The sequence below is a fragment of the Prionailurus bengalensis genome, chromosome D3 (genome assembly GCF_016509475.1).
Source record: "Prionailurus bengalensis isolate Pbe53 chromosome D3, Fcat_Pben_1.1_paternal_pri, whole genome shotgun sequence".
NCBI classification, from domain to species: domain Eukaryota; kingdom Metazoa; phylum Chordata; class Mammalia; order Carnivora; family Felidae; genus Prionailurus; species Prionailurus bengalensis.
The window spans coordinates 20,263,478-20,291,476 of record NC_057356.1 but is presented as its reverse complement, the minus strand read 5'-3'; the positions used below and the strand labels follow the sequence as shown (position 1 = coordinate 20,291,476).

Here is a 27,999-nt window from a genome sequence, read left to right as displayed (position 1 = left end):
ACGAAAGCCAGGTAATATATTTTAAATAACATCTCAAATTCATATCAGACAGTACTGTATTTCATGAATTTAAAAAGAAACTCATAAATAACTCATTGGTTTCACTATGTTTGATGCTACTGAATAATGTATGGTTTGTATTTTTTATTTTTATAGGGTTTTTGACTTTGATTGAAATACCTGCTTTAGATTTACTGAAACTCGAATTAACGAGGTTTTTTGGAAACTTTACTCTTAGACCTGGGGGGTGACGGTTCAGAATCTGACGTGCTCACAGTAATGGATGCTACTTCCAGTGATTCTGGGTGAAGAGGTCCCAGTGACACTTGAATAACAACTTTTGTTTCAGGAGGCAATCCTTCCAATTGCTTAGGCTTCTTAAACATTTGATGACACTGGGTCTTGTGCTCCATTTTCTCCTTGAAAGTTAAAAACTGTAGCCGGCATTTGGAACAGTGGTGAACACTCTTTTCCCAGTGTCCCCTATAATGACACATGTATGGTGTTGCAGTTTTGAAAATTTTGAGACAGAATGGACAGAGCAAGTTCTTAGTGTTTTCATGGCAAGTTCTGAAATGTGTTTCCACATCAGCAAAGGCTGATGATCTGTAATTGCAAACCTGGCACACATAGGGCATTTCACCAGGCTTATGATTGTCCTTCATGTGCTGTAAGAGAATTTGGTCTGTTTTGAATGACAATTCACAAATTCTACAGACAGTGGAGGGCTCCTGGGTAGTGTGTACACTTTCAATATGGCATTGCAACTGGAAGGGAGTGGGAAACTGTCGGTGGCAGTGCTGGCAGGTGGTGTAACTTTCCCAGCTGTCACCCCTCTGCTTCTCAAGTTCCAAATGGTGTTTCATGTGATTCATAAACTTGACATTCTTTAGAACTTTCAAGCAGCTGAGGCATTTAAAGGTTGTGTGAGTCTTCTGTTCTGGCTGTCCATCTCCTTTATGCTGCCCATAATAAAAGTCACGAAGTAATATGACCAGACTTCCTTTCTTGGGATCAACAACCTGGTTTTGACTTGCTAGTCTCAAAAAATCTGTTTTTGCTTGTCTATTTTTCTTAACAGGATCTGCAGGGTTGAAATGAACACTGTCCTTTGGAAAAGCTGTTGGAAAAGGTGCTCCATTCTGAACATGGCTTAATGAGGTATGAACACTGTTTGAGGGTGTGCTTTGCTCAGCAGTCACTGTATGAAAGATACCTGAAGGGGACAAAGCTGAAGCATGTCCCCCTATGATTCCATCACTGAGTTTAAGCCTTTTGGGATTTACATTGTTTACTTCAGCAGTAGAAAGTTGCTTTGATATGCAAGGACTTTTATTCATACCTCCTACAGAAAGTGCTGCTCCACCTGGATGCTGCAATGAATTTGTGAATGTAATCAAAGGAGAACATAACTCTGAAGAGCTATTAGGCACGACTTGTGGTGAATTACTTTTATAATCAGGTTTAGACAAAGGCTCAATAATAATAGGACTTTCTGTTGATCTTGATTCAGATTCAGAAACAGGCAAGGCAGTCACTGCTTCTGATACAGGGGTCACATGACTTATAGGCTGCAATTTGCAAGTAGTACCTTTTCTGAGGTGACCATACTTTTTTCTCCTTGAACATGAACCTGGGGTGACTCTGTTCAAAATGTTTGAAACGACTGGTTTTGAATTTGAAGTCACCCCAACAAAGATCAGCTCAGCATCGTCATTTACATGTTCTACCCCAACAAAGATCAGCTCACCATCTTCATCATCTACCTGTTTGGTTTCTTCTATGTTCTGCTGCGGTTCTGGCTCTTGTTCTTCCTCACATAATATACATGGTTGTTCCATTTTCTAATTTTTTTTTTTTTATTCTTGAAGGTGTGGCCTCAAGTCCCAGTGTTTTCTTTATATAAATTGCCACCTAAGTACAAACATACTACACATCAGTAAGTACAGAAAAATTCATTACCTTATTTCTCTCCAAAACCCTAAGGTAGTTATAAACACTCTGATTTTATAGATAAGGACATTAAGACTCAAAGGATAAATTACAGCTTAAAAGCTACTGTTATAAGTCTGTGCAGCTCCAGAATCACAGCTTTGCTGATTATGATTTCTTCTATTTAAAAAAGAGGAGAAACTTCTAATAACTAATCTCTAGATAAAATCACATGCAAAGGATACACTACTTTATAAAGCCACCACTCTGCAGTGTATAGAAACACGGGCTTTGGAGTCAGAAAAGAATTAAGCTGAAATTCTAAGTCAGCCATAAACCAGCTGCATCTTTCTTTGGCAAATTCAAAACTTTTAAATGTGTTTCTGTATCCTAAAGGCAAAAGTTCTTATTTCTGGGGTGCCCAGCTGGCTCCGTCAGTGGAGCACACAACTCTTGATCCTGTGGTCATGAGTTCTAACACTGGCTATAGAGATTACCAAAAAAAAAAAAAAAAAGCTGAATAAAAAAAACTTAAAAAAACAAAAAGTTCTTACTTCTCTGACTTAAGGCAATAGCTCATTTTAAAAAGCATCAACCAGGGGCGCCTGGGTGGCGCAGTCGGTTGAGCGTCTGACTTCAGCCAGGTCACGATCTCACGGTCCGTGGGTTCAAGCCCCGCGTCGGGCTCTGGGCTGATGGCTCAGAGCCTGGAGCCTGTTTCCGATTCTGTGTCTCCCTCTCTCTCTGCCCCTCCCCCGTTCATGCTCTGTCTCGCTCTGTCCCAAAAATAAAAAAAAATAAAAAAAAAAAGCATCAACCATTCAATGGCACCTTTTTTTGTAGCAGAATTGAAGAAAAGTTTATATTAAATGAACATCTCAATTGATTCATACATACTAACTTTATAAATATTAATACAGAAGTGTCAAATTCAAAGAACAGAGTAGGAGGACCTACACACAATCAACAAATTGTATAATTCAGTGTCAAATGCTTATCACATGCCTTAGCAAATTAGGAATGAACTCTCTTGATAACCTCATCCCACCTCAAGGCCTTATAGTCTGTTCACTGATGTGTCCTAAATTTATCCCTCTAATCCTGACTTCCCCACTGAAGTCTCTTCTCCACATGGCAGGCAAAATGATTCTGTTCAATCAGATTATATCACTGCTCAGCTCAAAACGCTCCAATGGCGGGGCGCCTAGGTGGCTCAGTCGGTTAAGCGGCCGACTTCAGCTCAGGTCATGATCTCACGGTCCGTGAGTTCAAGCCCCGCGTCGGGCTCTGTGCTGACAGCTCAGAGCCTGGAGCCTGTTTCAGATTCTGTGTCTCCCTCTCTCTGACCCTCCGCCGTTCATGCTCTGTCTCTCTCTGTCTCAAAAATAAATAAACGTTAAAAAAAAAATTAAAAAAAAAAAACACTCCAATGGCTTTCTGGTTTGCTCAGTAAAAGGCCAAGTGCTTCCAATGCCTGTAAAACCATGCTCCCAATCCTATATACTGCTCCTGTAGTTATGTCCTACTCCTCTCCCCTATCTACTCACTCTAACCACACTAACCACCTTGCTTTTTCTTAAACATATTAAACACTTTACCTTGAGCTTAGAGCCTTTCATTTGCCGTCCTTCTAATATGCATGCTCATCACCCAGATACCTGCATGGCTAGCTCCTCACCATCTTCAGACTTCTGTTCCATGTCTTCTCAAAGAAGTTCTCAAATAATCCAACCAGCTGCTAATTCACATTCCCAATCTCTCTCCCATTCCCTCACCTTCAAGTCCTTATCACCATCTAACACATTATTAACTTTATCCATCTTGATTCTTTTCTACTCCCTACCCAGTAGAATGTAAACACCAAAGGACAGGGATGGTCTTTTGTTGACTACTGTACCCCCAGCACAAAGAACAGTACCTGGTACAACATGGGAGTTCAACAAATACAGAATTTGTTAAATGAGTTAATGGTAACTTTCATTAACAAGAACCTTTTTGGTAGAACAGACTGTATGTACTCCATTACTTCCACATTTTCTATGATTTAGTTTGAGAGCCTTGTCCATGTTAGATATTCTGTGGGCCAATGAAGGATTGAAAACTGCTAGCTTTTTACAAACATTTTTTCCTCACAACCCATAGTAAAAAAAAAAAAAACAAAAAAAAATAAAAAAACAATGTATACAGAATCTCACTACACACATATAAATAATAATTGTTTTACTAAATGGAATGCTTATTCTAATATTTTCTATTTTTTTAATTGACCATGACCCACAAAATCAATTATGACTCATCAATGGCTCACTACCAGTGGTTTGAAAAACACTGGTTTTAAATTATGATTCATGAACTCACCAACTTCTGAAAACATAATGTCAGAATTCATTGTAGCCCAATATGGACACTTCAAATCCAATCTATAAAAATTAAATTGGCATCTAATATATGTCATGTACCTCTCATTAACTTAATCAGCACATCAGCATATAATTTTGGAACACATAGATATTTAATCTTGAAATGTGTATACCCACTTGGAAATAAGTCAAAAAGGAAGTAGAATATTAAGTAGAATAAAAATTACTTATTCTTTTCTACACTTATTTCACAATTATATTTTGCTTGCCCAACCTGGTCTGGTCTGACACTACCAAGTACTAAGAAGAAAAGTGATGAATGCATGAAGCTTACAGTCTAGTGTGTCATGAATAGTGATTACAATTCCTTAATTTCTTTTTTTTATGTTTATTTTTGAGAGAGAGAGACAGAGTGCGAGTAGGGGAGGGACAGAGAGAGAGGGAGACAGAGGATTCAAAGTAGGCTCTCAGCTGTCAGCACAGAGCCCAACGCAGGGCTCGAACCCACTATCTGTGAGATCATGACCTGAGCCAAAGTTGGAAGCTCAACCAACAGAGCCACCCAGGCGCCCACAACTTCTTAATTTCTTAAAACTGAGACCAAGTATGTAATTAGGAGATATGCTAATGCAAGAAAACATAGAAGTTTGAAAGCACTGCTCTTTAATCAATGAAAATTGGTTTGGTATGTCTATATTCAACTTCAATCATCTAACTCCAGGATAATGCCACCTAATCCAATGTTTCTCAACCTAAGCACCACTAACATGTCTGGACCAGATAATTCTTTGTGGGGGAGAGGAGTGCTGTTGCATGCATTTAGGATGTTTAGTAGTATCCCTGACCTCTACTTACTAGATGACAGTAGTAATCCCTACATGTCCAATCAAAAATGTTCTTATGGGAGGGATGCCTGCATAGCTCAGCTGGTTAAGCATCCAACTTGGGCTCAGGTCATGACTGCACCATTCATGAGTTTGAGGCCCATGTGAGGCTCTGTGCTGACAGCTCATAGCCTGGAGCCTACTTCGGGTTCTGTGTGTATCTCTCTCTCTCTGCCCCTCCCAGGCTTGCTCTCTCTCTCAAAAAAAATAAATAAAAATTTAAAAAATAAATAAATAAAAAATAAAGCCTAGAAAAGTTTATACTTTTACTTAAAGTTACCTTAAAGTAAGGTCTGGAGACAGCACTAAAATTCATGATTCCTGAATTCTAGTTCTGCGTTCTCCTCATGAGAACTCTGACTTAATTCATGTCTGAATTTCTGGTGATGTTGCTATTAATTGCTTAGTCCCTAAGAATCAAAGAATCAAAGAGTCTCACTGGATTCATTTTTATTCTCCTTGTATTTTATAAAAACTGTTCAAACCTCCCCAACCTCCATCAAATTACTCAAAGAAACTTCTTCTAAGTGGTTCTAAATAACTTTTAAAGCATTAGTCTTTCTAACTACCTTTCATTTCCATTCTTATTAAAGCACCTCCCCACAATTTCTATGTTTAGGTCCACTGGTTACTTCATGTTTTTACATCTGCACTAGGCTCCAAATTGTCTGGTCTCTCTGTCCTTCAAATTATGACCAATTCCATACCACCACTAGATGAATCTTAAAACACCTCTGTAATTATATCACTCCATTATTCCTACATGTTAAATGATTCCTCCAATTCTAGAGAATACATTTTAGGTTATGCTACATGCTGAACTGTGTCCCTCCAAAATTTCTATGTTGAAGTCTTAACCCCCAGTGTGATGGTTTCTGGAGATGCGAACTTCAGGAGATAATTAAGTTTAGATAAATCATGAGGGTGGGGCCCTCATAATGAGATTAGCGCCAAGAAGAGCTATTAGAGAACTTGCTTCTTCTTTATCTCCCATCCACTGTGTGAAGACAGAGTGAGAAGGTGGCCATCTGCAAGCCAGAAGGAGGGAAGCCAATCAGCTGGCACCTTGATCTTGAATTTTCCAGCCTCCAAAACTATGAGAAATCAAATCCTATTGTTTAAAAAAAGTAAAAATAAAGTAGGTTCCAGTAACAATGCCAGACTTTCCACCCAACTGATCTTGGAAGGAGTTTTAGCTGTTGACCATGCTGATTAACTTTCCAATCATTCGAGATGAAAAGTTAAGAGAAAGAATCAGACCTAAAGTGAATAAACTAATGAATGAGTTCATTTAGAATAAGAATTACATTAGACCATGGGAACTTTTCTTATCATTTCTTTTCTGGTGTCCTTATTTTCTATTTAGAAACTTAAGATACTGGGGTAGGAAAGCTGGACATGCCAAAGACCTACTACATCTAACGAGTTAATCCTCAAAAATCACTTCATATCCCCCATCAAGGAAGCTGCCAAAAGCTGTAGGAGGAGTTAATAAGAAGATTTCATGCCAAAGATAGCGGAGAAAGCAGTAGGTGATAGATAACTCATCTCCTAGGTTATTCCTGTGAATTTTAACAACAGCCCTTTTAGTGGATCTTTGTTATAGCCACACACCAGCTTTTTTAAGGCACCAGTCTTTCTTGAGAACCTTCTTGAGATCAGACTAACAGGACTCCTCTGCTACCTATCCTCACCATCTTCCCTTGCTCCTGACTCTTTTCACCCCACTAGTGCTCCTCCCAATTCCTACCCCTATTCTTTCCCCACCCACGGCACTCATGTCTCTTCCCCACCAATCTTCTTTCCTTCTCTTCCACTGATCCCACACATCTGCTGCCTTAAAATTTAATGCCCATTAAACACAGATCCTTAGAAGAAATGAGAGGCTCACAGGATCCTTAAAACTGCAGTAGACATTTACATTTCACTTTAGGGCAATGAATAAAAATAAAAAATTTTTTTCATAAATATTTGTCCATAAATAAGCTCACAATAGTTGGAGGAGTGTAAAAATGGGGTCTAACCTAGCTTGGGAGTCCAGGAAGGGAACAACTATTAAGCTAAGGTGGTTCTTTATCAAAAAACATGATTATTTCTATAGACTGGACTCAGAAAAATCAATAATTTATAGACCTTCAATACCAATTTCCACTCTCACTATCTCTCTGACCTCTTTTCCCATTATTCTAACACTCATTCACTCCAATCCAGCCACAGTGGCTTCTCTGCTGCTCCCTTCAGTTTCTGCCTGGAACTCTTATCTCCCAGATATCCTCATGGCTAACAGTTCTATCTCCTTTAAGTCCACGTCCAAACTTACCTTTACCGTAAGACTTGTTCTGATCACCGAAACTAAAAGTACAACACTCCTACCTACCCAACATTCGATCCTATGACTCTGCTCTATTATATTCTTCCTGATTTCATAACATCACATTCTATATCACCAAAGAACGTATTTATTATATTCACTACCCTTCTTTCTCCATTGGACTCGCAGTTCTTTCCACTGGAAAAGTTCTGTTTTGTTTTTAGCTTGTTTTCTTTGTTTTTATCTGTCTGTTCACTGATTTCTCCCAAAGTCCTAGAGCAGTCCTGGCACGTAAGTCTTAAATATTCGTTAAAGGAAAATGATTTTCTAGGAGTTAGATATAAATTCAACAAAGGATGGTGGGCTGAGAGAAGGTGTAGGAAATGTTCAAATATGAGGAACAGCCAATTTTCTTCAAGTCTGGGAACTAATGAAGTTTACTATTTTTAAAAAATTTTTGTTAACATTTATTTATTTTTGAGTGAGAGAGAGAGATAGAACACGAGTGGGGGAAGGACAGATAGAGAGGGAGACACAGAATCCGAAGCAGGCTCCAGGCTCCGAGTTGTCAGCACAGAGCCCGATGCAGGGCTCAAACTCATGAACCGTGAGATCATGACCCGAGCGGAAGTTGGACGCTTAACCGACTGAGCCACAGAGGCATCCCTGAAGTGTACTATTATAGCAAATGTGAGAACCTTGAAATCCTGGAACTCAGAAGAATGACTACAGTCAGGCACTTTCAGTCATTTTCCCTTTTTCTTCCTTTCATCCCAAGAGCACCATGTTAGTGTTAAACACATCTTAGTGAATACACAAAGTAGATACGAGCAGAATGGCAGTCCAACCTAAAAGTGGTGGTTAGTTCAGAAGTTCTTTCTCTAAGACTGAGTGTTTAGAAAGGGTTTGGAAGTATCAGATGAGTGGTGAATGATTTAAACAGAGGTTGCAGACAGCCATAAAAAAGAGAAGTTTTTAAAAAAAAAGAGAATGTTAATTTGTTAAATGCCAGCAACAAAGTGAGGCTATAGGAAATGGTGGAATAAGAAACTACAAATACATCCTCTGTCATAAAAGCAAAGAGAACAATAGCAAAAATTGTCCAAATCAAGCTTTTTGGATCCTGGATATTAACCAAAGGCTTGCAAAAATCAGAGGATTTCTGTGGAAAACAGTTTGGCAGTTCCTCAAAAAGTTAAACACTGAATTATCATATGACCCCACAAGTCTGCTTCCAGGTATATAGATCTTTTGAAAAGAGGTACCCAAACACATGTAAAGTACATGCATGCTTATAGTACCACGATTCACAATAACTTAATGGTGGAAATAACACAAATGTGGTATACACAAACACTGGAATATTAGAATCATAAAGGGAATAACAGCACCTCCAGGTTCACTGTTGTATTATTTACAATAGCCAAGATACAGAAACAACCTAAGTGTCCACTGGTGGATGAAAAAAAATGTGGTATATACAAACAATGGAATATTATTCAGCCATAAAAAAAATGAATGAAATCTTGTCATCTGCGACATGATAGACCTGAAGGCATGATGCCAAGCGAAATAATTCAAACACAGAAAGATAAATATATTATCTCGCTGATATGTGGAATACTAACAACAACAACAAGCTCACAGATACAGAGAACAGACTGGTAATTACCAGAGACAAGGGAGGGGGGCAAAATGGGTGAAGGGGATCAAAAGGTATAAACTTCCAGTTATAAAATAAGTAAGTTGTGGAGATGTAATGTACAACATGGTGACTATAGTCAATAATACTATATTGCATATTTAAAAGTTGCTAAGAGAGTAGATTTTAAAAGTTATCACAAGACAGAAAAAAATTTTTAACTATGTATGGTGACAGATGTTAACTATACTTATTATGGGCACCATTTCACAATTTATACAACTATCAAATCATGTTGTACACCTGAGACATAAACATATGTTAGATGTCAATTATAGCCAATAAATGGAATTTAGTATTGATACATGCTGAATAAACCCTAAGAACATGCAAAGTGAAAGAAGCCAAACAGAAAAGTTCACATATTGTATGATTTCATCTACAGGAAACATCCAGAATAAGTAAGGCCATAGAATCAAAACACAGATTGGTGGTTACCAGGGGATAGAAGGGGAAATTGACAGAAAATGCTTAATGGTAAAAAAAAGTTTTACTTTGGAATGTTTGAGATGTTTTGGAACTAGATATAGGCGGCAGATGTATGACACTGAGTGCTCTAAATGTCACTCAATCTTTCACTTTAAAATGACTGATTTTATGCTATGTAAATTTTACCTCAATATATTATTTTTTTTAAGTTAGCTTATTTATTTTTGAGAGAGAGAGAGACAGAGCAAGTGCATGAGCAGAAGAAGGGCAGACACAGAGGGGGAGAGAGAATCCCAAGCAGGCTCTGCACTGTTAGCACAGAGCCTGATGCAGGGCTCAAACTCACAAACCATGAGATCATGACCTGAGCTGAAATCAAGAGTCAGACACTTGAACCGAGTGAGCCACCCAGGCGCCCCTCAACATATTATTTTTTTAACATATTATTTTTTTTAAATAAAGACAGGATATTACTACCACCACACAGAAATTAAAAAAAAAAAATCTAAGGGAACACTATAAACAATTCTCTTCCAACAAATTAGATAACCTGATGAAATGCGCAAATTCCTAGAAAGACACAAATTACCAAACTGACTCCAAAAGTACGAACTGACCCAGAATAGATGACTCCAAAAATATGGACTGACCCAGAATATATGAATAGATTCAAAATACATGAATAGATCCAAAATAGAGACTGAGTTAGTAATCAAAAAAAAAAAAAAAAAAAAAAAAATTCCCAAAAGAGAAATACAAGATCAGATGACTATCCTGGTAAATTCTACCAAAACAATTCAAGAAAAATTAACATTAATCCTTCAACTCTTCCAAAAATTAGCAGAGGAGAGAAAACTTTCCAGCTCATTCTATGAGGCTAGTACTATTCATACCAAAATTAGACAAAGATCTCACACACCAAAAAAACATTATATACCAATATCTCTTATGAGTAGAGGTAAAACTCCTTAACAAAATACTATCAAACACAATTCAATAACACATAAAAAGAACTGTGACCATGACCAACTGAGATTTACGTAAGAAATGCAAAGTTGGTCTATTATACGAAAATGAATCAACATTATACCATTTTAGTAGAAAAAAGCCAAAAAACCCACATCTGCCTGCAAAAAAAGCACAATACAAAATCTAGCACCCTTTCATGAGGGAAGAAAAAAAAAAAAAGCACTTAACAACTGGAAAGAGAAAGGAACTTTCTTACTCAGACAAAGGGCATCTGTAAAAACCCGACAGCTAGCATCATACTTCATGGTAAAAAGACTAAAAGCATCTCCTGTCAGATCAGGAACAGGACAAGGGTGTCCACTTCTACCACTCTGATTCAATATTATATTGTCCTTTAATGGGACATTAGGCAAGAAAAAAAGTAAAAAGGCATTCAGACTGAAAAAAGAAGTAAAACTATATTGGAGAAGACATGATTTTATACATATAGAAAATCCATAGGAAATCTACAAAACAAGTATTAGAACTAACAAACAAGTTCAACAAGCTTGTAGGATACAAGATCAATATAAAAAATCAATTATATTTCTATACACTAGCAATAAACACCTTGAACTGAAATTAGGTAAACAGTTCTATGTACACTCAACATTAAAAAGAATAAAATACTTAAGAATAAGTTTACCAAAAAAACTGCATGACTTTCATACTGAAAACACTGAATTATACTGAATACATTACTGAGGCAATTAAAGAAGATCTAAGTAAATGCACACATCCTATGTTCATGGATAAGACTTAATACTGTTAAGATGGCAAGACTACTGATCTATCAAAACCCCAGCTGGTTTCTTCACAGAAATTGAAACTCACATAGAAATGCAAAAGACTCAGAAGAGCCAAAACAATCTTGAAAAAAGAACTGAAAATTTCACATTGATTTCAAAATTTACTACAAAGCTACTGTAATCAAGAATATGGTACTGACATGCAGATAGAAACACAGATTAATGGAATACAATTCGGAGTCCAGAAATAAACCCATACACTAACAGTCAACTGATTTTTAGCGAAAATACCAAAATAATTAAGTGGGGAACAGACAAGTCTTTTCAACAAATGTTGGAACAACTACACAACCATCTGCAAAAGAAAGAAGTTGGACCTCTGCTCACACCATACACAAAAAATAAAACAGATTAGAACTAAATATAAATTCTGCCCACAGAATTGGAGAAAATAGGGGTGCCTGAGTGGCTCAGCTGGTTAAGCATCTGATTTTAGTTCAGGTCATGATCACACAGCTCGTGAGTTCGAGCCCCACATTGGGCTCTGTGGTGACAACTCAGAACCTGAAGCCTGCTTCAGATTCTGTGTATCCTTCTCTCTCTGCCCCTCCCTCCCTCATGCTCTGTCTCTCTCAAAAATAAACATTAAAAAAAAAGAAGAATGCAAGAAAATATTTGTCAATCCTGTTTGTGACAAGGGACTTATACCCACAATACATAAAGACTTCTTATATCATTAGAGTAAAAAGACAACTCAATTTAAAAAATGGGCAAGGGAATTAAATAGAAATCTCTCCAAAAATGATAAACAAATGGCCAAGTATATGAAAAGATGTTCAACATACCAGTAATCAGAGGAATGTGAATCAAAACCACCATGATTTATCACTTTACACCCCTCAGAATGCCTACTATCAAAAAATATAAAAATAAACAAGTACACCAGAAAATAACAACTTTTGCGCGTGGGTGGCTTAGTTGGTTAAGCATCCGACTTCGGCTCAGGTCATGATCTTCCAGTTCATGAGTTCGAGCCCCGCATAGGGCTCTGTGCTGACAGCTCGGAGCCTGCTTCAGATTTTGTGTTTCCTTTTCTCTCTGCCTCTTCCCTGCTTGCACTCTGTCTCTCTCTCTCAAAAATGAACATTTAAAAAAAGGGGGCACCTGGGTGGCTCAGTCGGTTAAGCGGCCGACTTCGGCTCAGGTCACGATCTCGCGGTCCATGAGTTCGAGCCCCGCGTTGGGCTCTGTGCTGACAGCTCAGAGCCTGGAGCCTGTTTCAGATTCTGTGTCTCCCTCTCTCTCTGCCCCTCCCCTGTTCATGCTCTGTCTCTCTCTGTCTCAAAAATAAATAAACGTTAAAAAAAAAAAAAGAAAAAAAAAATAACAACTGTTGTCAAGGATGCAAAAAAAGTAGAATCCTTATATGCTGTGATTGGAATGTAAAATAGCACAACTGCTATGGAAAACAACAGAAGTTCCTCAAAAAATTAAAATAGAACTTCTGGATACACATCCAAAAGAAATGAAAAGCAGGATCTTGAAGAGATCCTTGCACACCCATGTTCACAGCAGCACTGTTCACGATAACCAAAAGGTGGCAGCAGCCCAAATGTCCATCAACTGATGAATGAATTTTAAAAATGTGATACACACATACTATGGGATATTATCTAGCCATAAGAAGGGATTCTTTCACATAGGACAACACCCATGAATCTTGAGGACATTATGCTAAATGAAAAAAGCTAGTCACAAAAAAGACAAATACTATATCAATTTCACTTACATGAAGTATCTAAAGGAGCCAAAGCAACAGAAAAGAAACAAAAAGTGGAATGGTGGATACCAGGGTCTAGGGAAAGAGGGACAAAAGAAGTATGTTATTTAATGGGATGGATACAGAGTTTCAATTTTGTAAGATGGAAAGTTCTAGAGATCTGTTTTAAAACAATATGAAAAAAATACAATGCACATATATTTAACACTTAAATGGTTAAGACGATAAAATTTATGTTACCTGTTTTACGACAAAAAATGTATTTAAATTTTTTTTTTTCAACGTTTATTTATTTTGGGGACAGAGAGAGACAGAGCATGAACGGGGGAGGGGCAGAGAGAGAGGCAGACACAGAATCGGAAACAGGCTCCAGGCTCTGAGCCATCAGCCCAGAGCCTGACGCGGGGCTCGAACTCCCGGACCGCGAGATCGTGACCTGGCTGAAGTCGGACGCTTAACCGACTGCGCCACCCAGGCGCCTCAAAAAATGTATTTAAAAAAATGAATAAAAAATATGAATAGACATTTCATCAAAGATATGCAAATGGCCAATAAGCACAAGAAATATTGCTCAACACAATTAGTCATTAGGGAAATGTAAATCAAAATCATGAGATACAACTTCACATACACTAGGTTGGTTATAATCAAAAAGAGGAACACTAACAAGTGTTGCAGAGAAACGTGGAGAAATTGGAATCCTCATGTGTTGCTGGTAAAACTGCTATAAAATGGTCAGCCACTTTGGAGAACAGTTCGACAGCACCTCAAAAATTAAATACAGAGTTATATGCTCCAACAATTTCACTCCTAGGTATATACCCCAAAGAATTGAAAACATAAGTCTACACAAAAATTTGCATGACAATGTTCACAGCAGCATTAAAAATAAAAGCCACAAAGTGCAAAAAATCCAAATGTCCATTAACTGATAAATGGATAAACTGTGGCATAACCATACAATGGAATGTTATTCAGCAATGAAAATTAATTAAGTACTGCTGTATATGTGTGATATGGATGAACCTTGAAAACATGCTAGTGAATAAAGCCAGACACAGAAAGGTCACATACTGTATGACTCCTGTCATAAAATGTCTACAATGGGTAAATCTATAGAGACAAACTACTGGTTGCCAAGGGTTGGGAGGAAAAAAGAATGAGGAATGTAGTAGGTTGAATAATGGCCCACCAAAATATCAGATCCTAATCCCTGAAACACATATATGTTACCTAACTTTGGAAAGGGTCTTTGAGATGGGGAGATTACCCTGGATTATACAAATGGGTCCAAAATACCATCACAAATATCCTTAAAAGAGAGGCAGAAGGAGATTTCACACATACACCAGAAGAAAGCATTGTAAAAAGACTGGAGTGACATGGCCACAAGCCAAAGACTGCCAACTGAAAGAGGCCAGCACTGGATTCTCCCCTAGAGTGTCAAGGGTAGCATGGCCCTGCCAACACCTTGATTTAGGCCTCCAGAAGTGAGAGGGAATAAATTTTTGTTGTTTTAATCCACCAAGCTTGTGGCAGTTGGTTATAGTAGCCACAGGAAACTAACACAGGGCTTTAGGGTTGATAAAATGTTCTTGAATTAGGTAGCAGTAAAGACTGCACAATTTTGTGAATATACTAAAAACCATTCAATTTTGCACTCTATGGAGTAAATTGTATAGTATGTGAATTATATCTCAAAGAAAAAAAAATTCCTAGCAATAGGCTGGTGTGACCCCCACATCCTAACAAGTGATACTAAATTTTCAAAGCCCCTAACCAGACTCCATTCGTGTAACAAGAGTTAGGTAATTAGGATTATGGTAATAATGCAAACTAATCTAGCCAAGAAAAAGAGGTAAACTAGTATCACAGAGCCAATGTACAAATATGTAGTGTGAGGTATACCTTCCCAGGGATGAATGGATATCTTCTTGTAGAGTGGACATTACCCTGATACTAAGGACTTAGAACACCGACTTTATTATTAGGATTGCTAAATATCCTAATTTGACCACGGCAATCCAGTTTGACCTGTTGGCCCTATGTATTTTTTTAAAGTGCCACTTTTCACTCTTAAAAACATCCCCGTTTGGGTGACGAATTAGTCAACCTAATTATAAGGAAACTGGACGTTGTGAAAGTGGAGAGCAAATTCTATGCATGCCAGGTGGGCCCTATCATGAATGGCTATATAACATGTATCTCCCTGCTATTGGGAAGCTCCCAGGGAAAATAATACTGGTAAGACTTCCACAGAGCATCCATATTTTGTTTTCAAATATATACAATACTAATGCTTAAGCTGAACTCTCAGAACTCTATTATTCAGTGTTACTCGAATGACTGATTTATACATTTAAAGGAAAGAATAAGGAATGCATCTAGGAACACTTGTCATTGACACATAAGGAACTTACAAAGGATAAGGTTAAGATAACTTGTGTTCCAATTTTTTCAGTGTTATGAAACCAAAAGATGAAGAAAGCTTCTATTCTTTTTTTCGTATCAAATTGACCCTAACATAATATTGCTGTATCAGAACTCCTGGGTCCAAAGAAAGGAGGAGGGGGGAATTTTTCTTTTTTCCTTCTTTTTTTCCCTAAGAAATTAGGGAGAAATTGTTATTCTATGGAAAGATCACCCTAAAAGGTTCTATGTGTGGTCATACATATAATATTGGCAATGTCCTGATGTTCACAATTTTGGATGAACTGCAACTATAAAGCATACCAAATCAGTAGAATTAGAACATACCCCTATTCACAAAAGACTAAGAAACAAAGAAATGACACAGGAACAGAATGATAACTGCACAGGTCTGACAGCCTCCTAACCACAGAGAAAGGGGGAGGGAGAAGGATCAAGATGGCTGTTTGTAGGAATCTGAGTATTAGTGAGTGTTTGGTGAGCCTACCATGTGCCAGGTACTGGTCTCGGTACTGGAGATACAGTAGCGATTGAAACAAAGACCCTTTCTTCAGGGAGCTGACACTGCAACAGACATAACTGGGAAATACATTTAAAAAATATATACACATAATATTACAGTATCACACATTACATATTTTGATATGTAAATCAAGTAACAAAAAACATATAAAATGTTATGTTATATGTGTATATACACACGCATAAAATTTCAAATGGTTATAAATACTACAGAGAAAATAAAGCAGGAAATGGTCCAGGTAGTATGGAGGCAGGCTGGTATCTGTATGGCATGGTTATGGAGATCTAAGAAAGAATTCTCCAGCAGAAAGAAGAGCAAATACAAAGGTTCCGAGACAAGAGGTTGTTTACCAAATTTAAGGACCGGTCAAGAGGCTAACATAATAAGCAAGCCAATGTGAAGGAAATGAGATCAAAAATTAGTTCATTGTAGTACGTTAATGTAGTCCATTCTAAGTTCTTTGGTTTTTACTCTGTGACAGGTCACTGGGAGGTTTTGAGTGAGAAGTGATATGATCTTTCATTTCAACAGGATCACTCTGCTGCTCCTGGAAGAAGGAAATCATGTTAAGAGACTACTGAATTAATAGAAACAAAAAAAATGACTGTACTAGGAGACAAAGGTACTGAGATGGGGTCAGGTTCTAGATCAAAATCTTGAAGGCCCACAAGATTTGTTGACAGACTGACTGGATTTGAGATGTGAAGAAGAGGATGACACATATAAGGGGTGATGCTGAGCAGGTAAATATGAAACAGAACTCAGAGAATGACCTGGGCTAAGTACACAGATTTTGGAGCCTTTGGCATATAATGTTATTTAAAACACAAGACTGAATGAGATCATCTAGGGAAAGAGGTCTGATATCCAAGCCCTCAGGCATTCCATTGGTTAGAGGTCAGGAACAGGAGAAGAAAGCAGAAAAGGATATGAAAAGGGAACAGTTACTTACAGCCAACTGTGGTGGGGGTGGGGGTGGGGGTGGGGAGGTGGTAAAGGAGAATGGAGAAAAAGAAGCATGCTGCAATCCAAATGAAAAGTTATTTTCAGGGAAGAGGAAATGAACGACTGATAAATACTGCCAATAGATCACATAAATTAAAAACTAAAAATTGACCACTGGATTGAGCAATATGAAATTCACTGGTGACCCTGACAAGAGTGGATTTAGAGAAGAATGGGAAAACTGGAGGAAGCAAATATGGACAACTCTGGAGAAATTTTCCTATAATGAAAATATGAAATAAAATAAGCAGATGAGGGATGTGCAATCAAAAGATGGATTTTTTAATGAGAGGTAATATTACAATCAGTCTGTTTGCTGATGAGAATGATCCAGAGAAACAGAAAACTTAACCCAGGACAAAGAGGAGACTTGCTCGAACAATATTCCTGAATAAACAAAAACTGCTTGGATTTAGCACACAAGGGGAGGTTTTGCCCTTAGCCTGGAGCCAAATAATTCACTCATAATGATAGGTGAATATGGAGAAGAGTTGGAATGGTGGATAAACGGGTACGGGAGCCACCCTCCAAGATGGCCCCAAGTGAATCTTGCCTCGTTATTTATTCACACGCTTGTGTAGTCCTCTCCCACACCATCACAGGGTTAGCCTATGTGACTAAGCAAATACAGAAGTCATGGTATGTAACTTCTTTAAAAGGCTCTGTACTTCATCTTGGGTACAAGGTTTCTCTTGAATCACTCACTCTGAGGGAAGCCAGCTGCCATGATGTGAGCAGCTCCGTAGAGATCCAGAGTGAAGAAGTGATCCCCTTCTAAAAGTCAGGTGAGAAAGCTTAGACATGGATCATCCAACAAAAGTCAAGTCTTGAGAGACTGCCAATCCAGCCAAAAGCTTCGCTACAACCTCCTAAGATACCCTGAGCCAGAATCACCCAGCTACATCCTAGGCTATGACAAACGGCGAAATAAACATTTCTTAAATTATTAAGTTTTGAGACAATGGGTTACACAGCAATAGATAACTAACTATATAATGGGTCTCACTGAGCTATATACACAAGTTCCTGGGCCTACAACTTACTTATTGTTGTGCCTACTGGCATGAAATGAATTCCTATGGCCTCCCCTACCCAATCACATTCAATTATTTCATGAAATATAGCCCTCAAGGAAAAGGGCATAGAAATGAACAAAACTAACTCTATGTCACCATTCTTAACCAATACACATTACCCTGAAGGAACCACTTTAATACTTTACTACCTTAGCTGAAATCTTAGGTATGTGTATCAACCCATTTTAGCCTCCTGCCAGAGTAAAGGAAAAAGAAAGTCAGTTTCACATAGCTTAAAATCTACGATCCTGAAGAAAAAAGACACAATCTTGGCCGTTATTACAAAGACCTTTCATCTTACCTCAGGCGTGCACTGAAACTTCTAAGAACTTGAGCTACTCCAGGCAGAAGGTCACATCCTTGAGGCAACCAGAAGGGAGGGTTAGGGTTACTTCCATGTTACAGGAACACTTTACGTCCCACTGACTATCTGACACTACCATCTGGATGTGTCTGAAGCATCTCACACTTAACCAGAAAAGAAAACTGGGTTCCTTTCTCCCACACCTGTTCCTCCCATCTACCCTCTCTCCGTAAAGAAAGCACTGTGCCCGCCAACCGCCCAAATCCAAAGCCTGGCAAGCACCCTGGGTCCTGGCTGTCAGGGGGCCTTCGTTAGCGTGCAAGGGTCTGAGATAGAGTCCAGGCAGAGACACAGCACACAAGAAAACTAAGGCGCTGCGGGAGGCAAGAGAGCAATAAATGAATTTGAAAATGCTTGAATCCCCTTGAAAGGGTCTGGGCCACAGACGTCCAGAACGGGGAGAGGGCTGGCTTGCGAGGTTTAAACGCGCTGAGTTCCAGAAGCGACCCCGGCGGGGCGGGCGAGGTGGGCCGCGGGCGGGGAGGGTGTCAGGAAGCAAGGCAGGCAGGCCCCTTCTCCAGGACGCCGAGGCCGGGCCCGGGCCTGGGGGATGGGGCGCCCCGCCCGCGTGGGGGAGGGGAGGCCTCCTGAAAGGCGCCCGCCAAGATCGGGGGAGGGGGTGTGCGCACCCGGGGTCGCAGGACGCGGCGGGGGCCGCTCACCCGACACTCCCTTCAGAGGCCGCGGCGCAGGGACAGGCCTCTCCGGCAGGGCGAGACCGGGAGCGGAGCGGCCCGCGAGACTGCAGCCGCGGAATCCCTCCCATCTCCCCTCTGGAAACACACTATGGCCGCGCCACGCCCCCGTCCTTACCGGCCCCTGTCCGCGGCGGTCGCGGAGCAGCCGGAGGCGCACCGCCCCGAGGTGCTCCCCAGGCGAAGCCTGAGGGGACGACGCCTCCTCAGGGCCCAGGCGCCGCCGCCGCCGCCGCCGCCTCCGCACGCGCGCCCGCTGCGATCTGTGATTGGCCGCCAGGTGCGGGGCCCAAGGCCGGCGCGGCTCTGGGCGCTGCGATCTGATTGGCGGCGAGGCCGGGTCCGGCGCCTGCGCGCGCTCTGGCGCCTCTGCTGGTGATCCCTGGGCGCAGGGTCGGGGTGAGGGGGATGAGCGCCGCGGCTGTCACCCCGAGTCTTCGGAGATGTCTTGGGAAGTCGAGGTTGCAGAGCGGGCCGGGGTTCAAGGTCAAGGGCGGGCTCCCAGTCGATCAGGGGATACTTTTGTCAGCTTGGAGTTTAGCTCTCATAATCCTCTCAGGTGTGCTACCTTTTTCATAAAAGCACCAGCTGCTAGCCCCACGTTTAAGGGACCTTGATCACACAACTGGGCTTGGCGCCCACACTCCTGAGGTTGTATCTGGGGCCAATCCAGTCCAGCCTGGCACCTATTTTTGTATAGTTTGCAGCGACCGAAGAATGAACTTCACATTTATTAATGGCTTGAAAAAAAGCACAAAGAATATTAATTTGTGACATCTGAAAATTATATAAAATTCAAATTTCTGTGTCCATAAATAAAGTTTTATTGGAACACAGACATACCCATTCCTTTAGGTATTGTCTATGGCTGCTTTCCTGTTAAAACAGCAAAGTTGATTCGTTTCCAGAAATCATATTCAAAAGCCTAAAATATTTGCTATCTAGCCCTTTATAGAATTTTTTTAATTGCCCATTTCTGCCAGAAAGCCTGTCTAGTTTAGTAATCTTTTGAAAGGAAAAAGAAAGACAGCTTTTGGTTTTGCTAATCAACAATGTTATATTCATCTCTAGCTCATTTATATTATCCACTCATTGTTTTCTTTCTTAGTATCTCTATAGGTTCTATTGTTCCTCTTACGATATTTAAAAAAAATTTTAAATTGTATTGTAGTTGACATACAATATTATATTAGTTTCAGGTGTACAGTGTAATGATTTTCCAATTCTATACATAATGCAGTGCTCACCATGCTAAGTGTAGTTAGCATCTGTCACCATACAATGTTATACTCTTTACAATCTTTTGAGATAAATGTCTGGGATGTTTATTTGTAAATTCTCATTTGTTTCTCTTGTATATAATGCTATAAATTTACTTTATTTTACTTAAGTACCAATTTAACTGTGTCCTACAATTTTTGCTTCATAATATGTTCATTATCATTCAATTCCACATATGTCTTAATTTCCCTAGTGATTCTCTTTTTAACGCAAGAGTTATATAGTAATATGGTATTTGTTTTCCAAATCTGTGGGATTTTAAAAAGCTGTTCTTTTATGAATTTCTCATCTTGTTGTATTATGGTCAGATAACACAGTCTAAATATCATTGATCTTTGCATTTGAGGATTTCTATTCAGTGAAGTATACCATAGTCAAAATGAAGAGGATGTAGATAAAGAGAAAATATTTTGATGTCTAAAATGTGTATTTGGGAAATGACTTCCTTTAGGCCTCAAAATTACTTCAATATCTTTCAGTAAGTTACTATTAACTATGGTCCAGGCTTTGTTCACATTTCACTGGTTTTTCCAATGTCCTTTTTCTGTGCCAGATTCCCGTACAGGATACTGCACTACATTGTCATAGTTTCTCCTTAGCCTACTCAGGTCTCTGACAGTTTCTTAAACTTTCCTTGTTTTTCATGATCCTGACAATTTTAAGGAGTCCTTAAAGGGTCAGAGATTTTGCAGAATGTCTCTCAATTTGGGTCTGGTATTTTCCTCCTGGTTGCGCTGGGGATATAGGTTTTTAGAATTATACCACAGAGGTGATGTGTCCGTACCACTTCCATCAGGGATACATCCTATCCCTATGACTTACCACTGATTTCTCCACTGCAAAGTTACTTTTTTCTCCTTTCCATATCCTACTCTTTGGAAGCAAGCCACTAAATCCAGCCTACCCTCAGGAAAGGACATGTAGTCTCATTGAAAGGAGAGAATCTATGAGATACACAAATTATTGAGAGTACAGAAATAATATGGAATTCATTTGTAAGGAATATTTGTTTTTCCTACCTTTAAATTTAATTTTAAATTAATCAAAATTAAATAAAATAAAAACTTTAGTACCTCAGTCATACTAGCTACATTTCAATGGCTCAGTAGACACATGTGGCATATTAGAGTAGATACAGAACATTTCTATCACTGCAGAAACTTCTGTCAACAGCACTGACTTAGACCATTAGTTTTCCAATTCTTCTGCTCCTCCTTCTTCTCCTTCCTCTCCTCCATTTGAAGTGCAATGATATATAACATTTCGTTACTTTCATGCGTCAATGTCCTGATTCAATATTTGTATATATTGTGAAATGATAACCACAATAAGTCCAATGAACATCTATCCATTACCAAACAAAGCTACAAATTTTTTTCTTGTGATGAGAATTTTTAAGATTTACTCTCTTAGGAACTTTTAAATGTGCAATACAGTATTTAACTATAGTCACCATGCTGTGTATTATTACCGCCCCATGACTTATTTTATAATTGGAAGTTTGAACCTTTGGGTCCACTTCACCCATTTTGCCCACCCCAACCCTTCTTCTTTTCAAATATATGCAGCTTAAATATGAATCTCTTCTAACAACCACTTTAGCTTTATCTTACAAATTTTGCTGCTTCAATACAATTCACTTGCAAATATTTTCCTTTCCCACATCATTTTCTCATAGGAGCTCTGAGTTATTTAGAAGCAGAACCAAGACTAGAATGAGCATAGAGTACAGCATTCAAGAGATTTGTGAAAGTGTAGGAATGGTATTTTGCACTTTTGTCTCCTGCCTTCCTACACCCTAGTCCCAGTCTTATTTTCAATTATATTGCTTAATTTCTGAATTTTGGTTTTTTTCCTCAGTTATTTTTCTGTTATAGCTTTCTAGCTCAATTCCCCCAAAGTCAGTGGGTAGCTACAAAAAGCCCTACAGCCAACACCATGACTAATGATGAACTATTGTATATGAGTCTGAGAACAAGACAAGGATTTCCACTATAATCACTTCAGTTCAACAAAGCACCTGAATAGCCAAGACAACTTTGAACACCAACACTGGAGAAGTTAAACTCCCAGATATCTGTCTTAGTCAGGGTTCTCCAGAAAGATAGAACCAATAGGATAAAAAAAGAGAGAGAGAGATGGGTTTTCTGCAATTATGGAGACAAAGACCCATCATATGCTATCGGCAAGCCACAGACCCAGGAAAGCTACTGGCATAAATCAGTCAGTCTGAAGGCCCAAGAACTAGAAGCTCTGTTGTCCAAAGGCAGGAGATATGGATGTCCCATCTCAAGAAAAGAGAGGGGGAGATTTCTCTTCCTTTATTTGTGTTCTCTTAGGGGTCTCAATGGATTGGTCTCAGTCTGCTGATTCAAATGCTAATCTCTTCCAAAAACCCTCACAGACACACCCAGAAATAATGTCTTACTAGCTATCTAAGCATCCCTTAGCCCAGTCAAGTTGACACATAAAATTAACTATCACATAAACTTAAGCAGAATTACAGTATTTGAAACAGTATGGCATTACCACAAGATTAGAGAAGCAAAGAAATGGGATAGAATGGAGTCCAGAAATATATATACAGTCACCTGCCAGATTTACACAAAGGTTCCTCTGCAATACAGTGAGAAGAGAGTGGTCTTCTTAGTGCTGATTTGAATAAGCATATGAAAAAATAAACCTGGATACCCTGACTTATCACACCATAGACAAAAATAAATAAATTTGAGATGAATCAAGACCTAAAGGCTAGACAGTAAAGCTCCAAAAAGAAAATAGGAAGAATATATTTATGTCCTAGGTGGGCAATAATTTCTTAAGTATCATGCAACATGAAGCACCAACCCAAATGTACATACATACACCCATGAAGTCACCATCCAGGTCAAAATATGGGACATTTCCAGCACCCCCGCAGTTCCTTCATGCCCTTCCCAATTGACTGTCTAGTTTAAAAAGAAAGAAAGAAAAAGAAAGAAAGAAAGAAAGAAAGAAAGAAAGAAAGAAAGAAAAAAGAGGGGGCAAGACTTGAATAGACACTTAATAGAAGAGGATGGTATTCAAGTGGCCAATAATCATATGAAAAAAATATTCTCCAGATCATTACTCATTAGGGAGATGTAGATAAAAACAATAATGTGGTACCATTACAACTCCAAGAGAATGGCACTAATGGAAAGGATTGACAGTACTAAGTACTGTATCTGTAGAATTCTCAATATTGTTGGTGGAAATATAAATTATTTCAATCACTCTTGAAACAGTATTTGGCAGAATCTGCACTTAAAAGCTAAATCAAAGTAGTTCCGGCACTTCTCATAAGTATACGTACATTCCAGACAAATGACTACATAAGCCTAACAAGAAACATGAACAAGCTCATAGCAGTTTTATTCCAAATAGCAAAACAATCAGCCTAAAGTTCATCGGGAATAAAATGGATGCGTAAAACTCTACCATATTCATTCAATGGGATTCTACCCAGCAATGAAAAAGAATGTGCTATGGCTGCATACAGCAAGAATGCGTCCCACTTACTTAAAGGAAGACAAAGACAAAAATATTGTGATCCCATTTACTCAAAGCTTAAAAAAAGACTCTATGGTGTTAGAGATCAGAATAATGTTTACTTTGCAGGGAGAGGTTGACTGGGAAGGAGCATAAAGAAGCCTTCTGAGCTTCTTGACAGTACAGAGCTAAAGAATTGTCACTGTAAAACCTGACTATTGCTGATCACCATCATCCACAGCCATGATATACAGATGGCCTCGCCTCAGTTCTGCCTTTCAGAATTCTTGGAGGTGGGTAGAACATAATTTCAGCTATAACACTATCTGTGGTAACGTCTGGAATACCTAGAGTTCGTGTCAATCCTCTTTTTAGATTTTATGGGTGACAGCCAGGGGTTAGTGTTGCTCACAATAATGGACGCTGCACTTCTTGATCCTGTTTGAACTTGAGTTTGAATCATAACCTCTGTTTCAGGAGGCAAACCTTCTCTTCTGATGAAGAGAAAAGCTTCTGATGATTCTTGAATTGATGCTGTTTTCTCCTCTGAAGTCAAAAACCGAAGCCAGCGTTTGGAACACTGAAAAGACTCTTGTTCCAATGCCTTCAACAATGATTCACATGAAGTATGACAGCTCTGAAAACGTTGGGACAGAGTGGACAAAGCAAATTCTTAGTGTTTTCATGGCACTTTCTGAAATGTTACCACATCGGCAAAGGCTGATGATCTGTAATTGCAAACCTGGCACACACGGGGCATTTTGCCAGGCTTATGATTGTCCTCCTTGTGCTGTAAGAGAATCTAATCTGTTTTGAATGACAATTCACAAATTTTACAGAAAGTGGAGGGCTCCTGGATTGTGTGTATACTTTCAATGTGACATTGCAGCTGGAAGGAGTGAGAAATTGCGGGTGACGGTGCTAGCAGGTGGTGTGGATTTCCCAGCTGTCACCCCTCTGCTTCTCAAGTTCCAAATTGTTCCTCAAATAGCTCATAAACTTGACATTCTTTAGAACTTTCAAGCAGCTGAGGCATTTAAAGGTTCTGTGAGTCTTCTGTTCTGGCTGCCTGTCTCCTTTATGGTGCCCATAGTTAAAGTCACAAAATAACATAATCAGATTTTCCTTCTTGGGATCAATAGTCTAGTTTTGACTTGTTGGACTTGAAAAGTCTGTTTTTCTCCAGCCTTTCCAAGCTATTTTTTGTGTCTAGATCCATAGATTGAAATGAGCCCTGTCATTTGCATAAGCCCAAGAAAATAATGTTCCATTCTAAAGATGGCTTGATGAGAATGGGACAGATTTTGAGGTTGTGTTCACTGTAGGAAAGAAATCTGAAGGGGCCACAGCTGAGGAATGTCCTCCTGGGATTCCATCACTGAATTTAGGTCTTTTGGAATTTCCACTGTTTACATTGGAAGCAGGAAGTTGCTTTGAACTTCAAGGACTTTCACCTTGCCTCCTACAGAAAGTATAGCTCCAAGTAGACACTGAGATATGAAGACAGAAAATCTGAGGGACTGTAAGACATGACTTGTGATGAATTCCTTTTACAATCTGGCTTAGATGAAGTCTCCAAATAATAAGACTATCTGGGGCACCTGAGTGGCTCACTTGGTTAAGCATCTGACTCTTGATTTTGGTTCAGGTCATGATCTCAGGGTTCCTGAGTTTGAGCCCTGCTTAGGGTACTCTGCACTCTGCTGTCAGCAAAGAGCCCACTTTTGATCCTCTGTGCCCCCCTCTCTGTCCCTCCCCTGCTCTCTCTCTCAAAAATAAACATTGAAAACATTTCTTTTAAATAATAGAACTATCTGTTGCCCTCCCTTCAGATTGAGGTGGCCACTTGAGTGTTGCATGGGTCACGTGGTTTGCAGGCTGCAATGCATGAGCAGGATCTTGACTCAAGTGGCCTTCCTTTGTTCTGAGTATCATTCCGGAGTCACTCTCTTCAAAATGTTTGGAATGACTGGTTTTGAATTTGAAACCACTCTGATGAAGAGAATTTCTGCATCTTCATTTCCATGTTCCACTCCTACTATGATCATCAGCTCAGCATGTTCATTTTCCCAATTCCTGTGTTTGGATTCTCCTGTTCTGCTCTGCTGGTTCTGGCACTTGGTTTTCCTCACACAACAAGAAAAGATTTGCCATTTCATCACTGTTTTTTGCTTGAAGAGGCCCCTTCAACTTCTAGTGCATTCTTTTTGTAAATTACCAGCTAAGTACAACCGCATGTTCTTAGTATTTATACTAATACTACTAATACTATTAATAACTAATAATGGTTATTATGTATATATTACATTTTTTTTAATTCGGGTTGGAAAAACCCAAAAGAATATTTTGTGACATGTGAAAATTCTGACATTTAAATTTCAGTGTCCACAAATAAAGTAGTTTATTTATTTTTTTTATCTTTTAAAATTTACATACAAATTAGCATACAGTGCAACAATGATTTCAGGAGTAGATTCCTTAGTGCCCCTTACCCATTTAGCCCATCCCCCCTCTCACAACCCCTCCAGTAACCTTCTGATTGTTCTCCAAATTTAAGAGTCTCCTCTGTTTTGTCCCCCTCCCTGTTTTTATATTATTTTTGTTTCCCTTCCCTTATGTTCATCTGTTTTGTCTCTTAAAGTCCTCCTATGAGTGAAGTCATATGATTTTTGTCTTTCTCTGACTGACTAATTTCACTTAGCATAATAGCCTCCAGTTCCATCCATGTAGTTGAAAATGGCAAGATTTCATTCTTTTTGATTGCCAAGTAATACTCCATTGTATATGTATACCACATCTTCTTTATCCATTCATCCATTGATGGACATTTGGGCTCTTTCCATACTTTGGCTATTGTTGATAGTGCTGCTATAAACATTAGGGTGCATGTGTCCCTTCGAGACAGCACACCTGTATCCCATGGATCAATGCCTAGTAGTGCACTTGCTGGGTCGTAGTGTAGTTCTATTTTTACTTTTTTGAGGAACCTCCATACTATTTTCCAGAGTGACTGCACCAGCTTGCATTCCCACCAACAGTGCAAAAGAGATCCTCTTTCTCCACATCCTCGCCAACATCTATTGTTGCCTGAGTTGTTAATGTTAGCCATCCTGACAAGTGTGAGGTGGTATCTCATTGTGATTTTGATTTGTATTTCCCTGATGATGAGTGACGTTGAGCATTTTTTCATGTGTCGGTTGGCCATCTGGATGTCTTTTTTGGAGAAGTGTCTATTCATGTCTTTTGCCAATTTCTTCACTAGATTATTTGTTTTTTGGGTGTTGAGTTTGGTAAGTTCTTTATAGATTTTATATACTAACCCTTTATCTGATATGTCATTTGCAAATATCTTCTCCCATTCTGTCTGTTGCCTTTTAGTTTTGCTGATTGTTTCCTTTGCAGTGCAGAAGCTTTTTATTTTGATGAGGTCCCAATAGTTCAGTTTTGCTTTGTTTCCCTTGCCTCTGGAGACGTGTTGAGTAAGAAGTTGCTGCAGCCAAGATCAAAGAGGTTTTTGCCTGCTTTCTCCTCTAGGACTTTGATGGCTTCCTGTCTTACATTGAAGTCTTTCATCCATTTTGAGTTTATTTTTGTGTATGCTGTAAGAAAGTGGTCCAGGTTCATTCTGCATATCGCTGTCCAGTTTTCCCAGCACCAATTGCTGAAGAGACTGTCTTTATTCCATTGGATATTCTTTCCTGCTTTGTCAAAGATTAGTTGGCCATACATTTGTGGGTCCATTTCTGGGTTCTCTCTTCTGTTCCATTGATCTGAGTGTCTGTTCTTGTGCCAGTCCATACTGTCTTGATGATTACAGCTTTGTAGTGTAGCTTGAAGTCTGGGATTGTGATGCCTCCTGCTTTGGTTTTCTTTTTCAAGATTGCTTTGGCTATTTGGGGTCTTCTCTGGTTCCATACAAATTTTAGGATTATTTGTTCTAGTTCTGTGAAGAATTCTGGT

At 39.1% G+C, this 27,999-nt stretch overlaps 1 protein-coding gene, 1 pseudogene and 2 gene segments (V, D, J or C); 2 read left to right on the top strand and 2 right to left on the bottom strand.

The window, feature by feature from the left end:
* LOC122470393 overlaps positions 1-27,999 on the top strand; it is a 644,196-nt gene that overhangs the window by 249,780 nt on the left and 366,417 nt on the right.
* The window catches only part of LOC122470388, a 901,179-nt gene that overhangs the window by 524,512 nt on the left and 348,668 nt on the right, over positions 1-27,999 (top strand).
* Positions 148-19,510, bottom strand: ZNF280B (zinc finger protein 280B). Its single transcript, XM_043557912.1, has 3 exons — positions 19,367-19,510; positions 18,491-18,548; positions 148-1,914 (listed from the first exon to the last, which is right to left on the bottom strand). Exon 3 carries the CDS (start codon positions 1,839-1,841, stop codon positions 207-209), a length of 1,635 nt encoding a protein of 544 aa, XP_043413847.1. The 5' UTR covers positions 1,842-1,914; positions 18,491-18,548; positions 19,367-19,510; the 3' UTR covers positions 148-206.
* LOC122470902 lies at positions 18,974-26,276 on the bottom strand (annotated as a pseudogene).

Coding starts and splice junctions, on each gene's coding strand:
- ZNF280B (XM_043557912.1), bottom strand. CDS start 1,841: ATGGAACAACCATGTATATTATGTGAGGAAGAACAAGAGCCAGAACCG.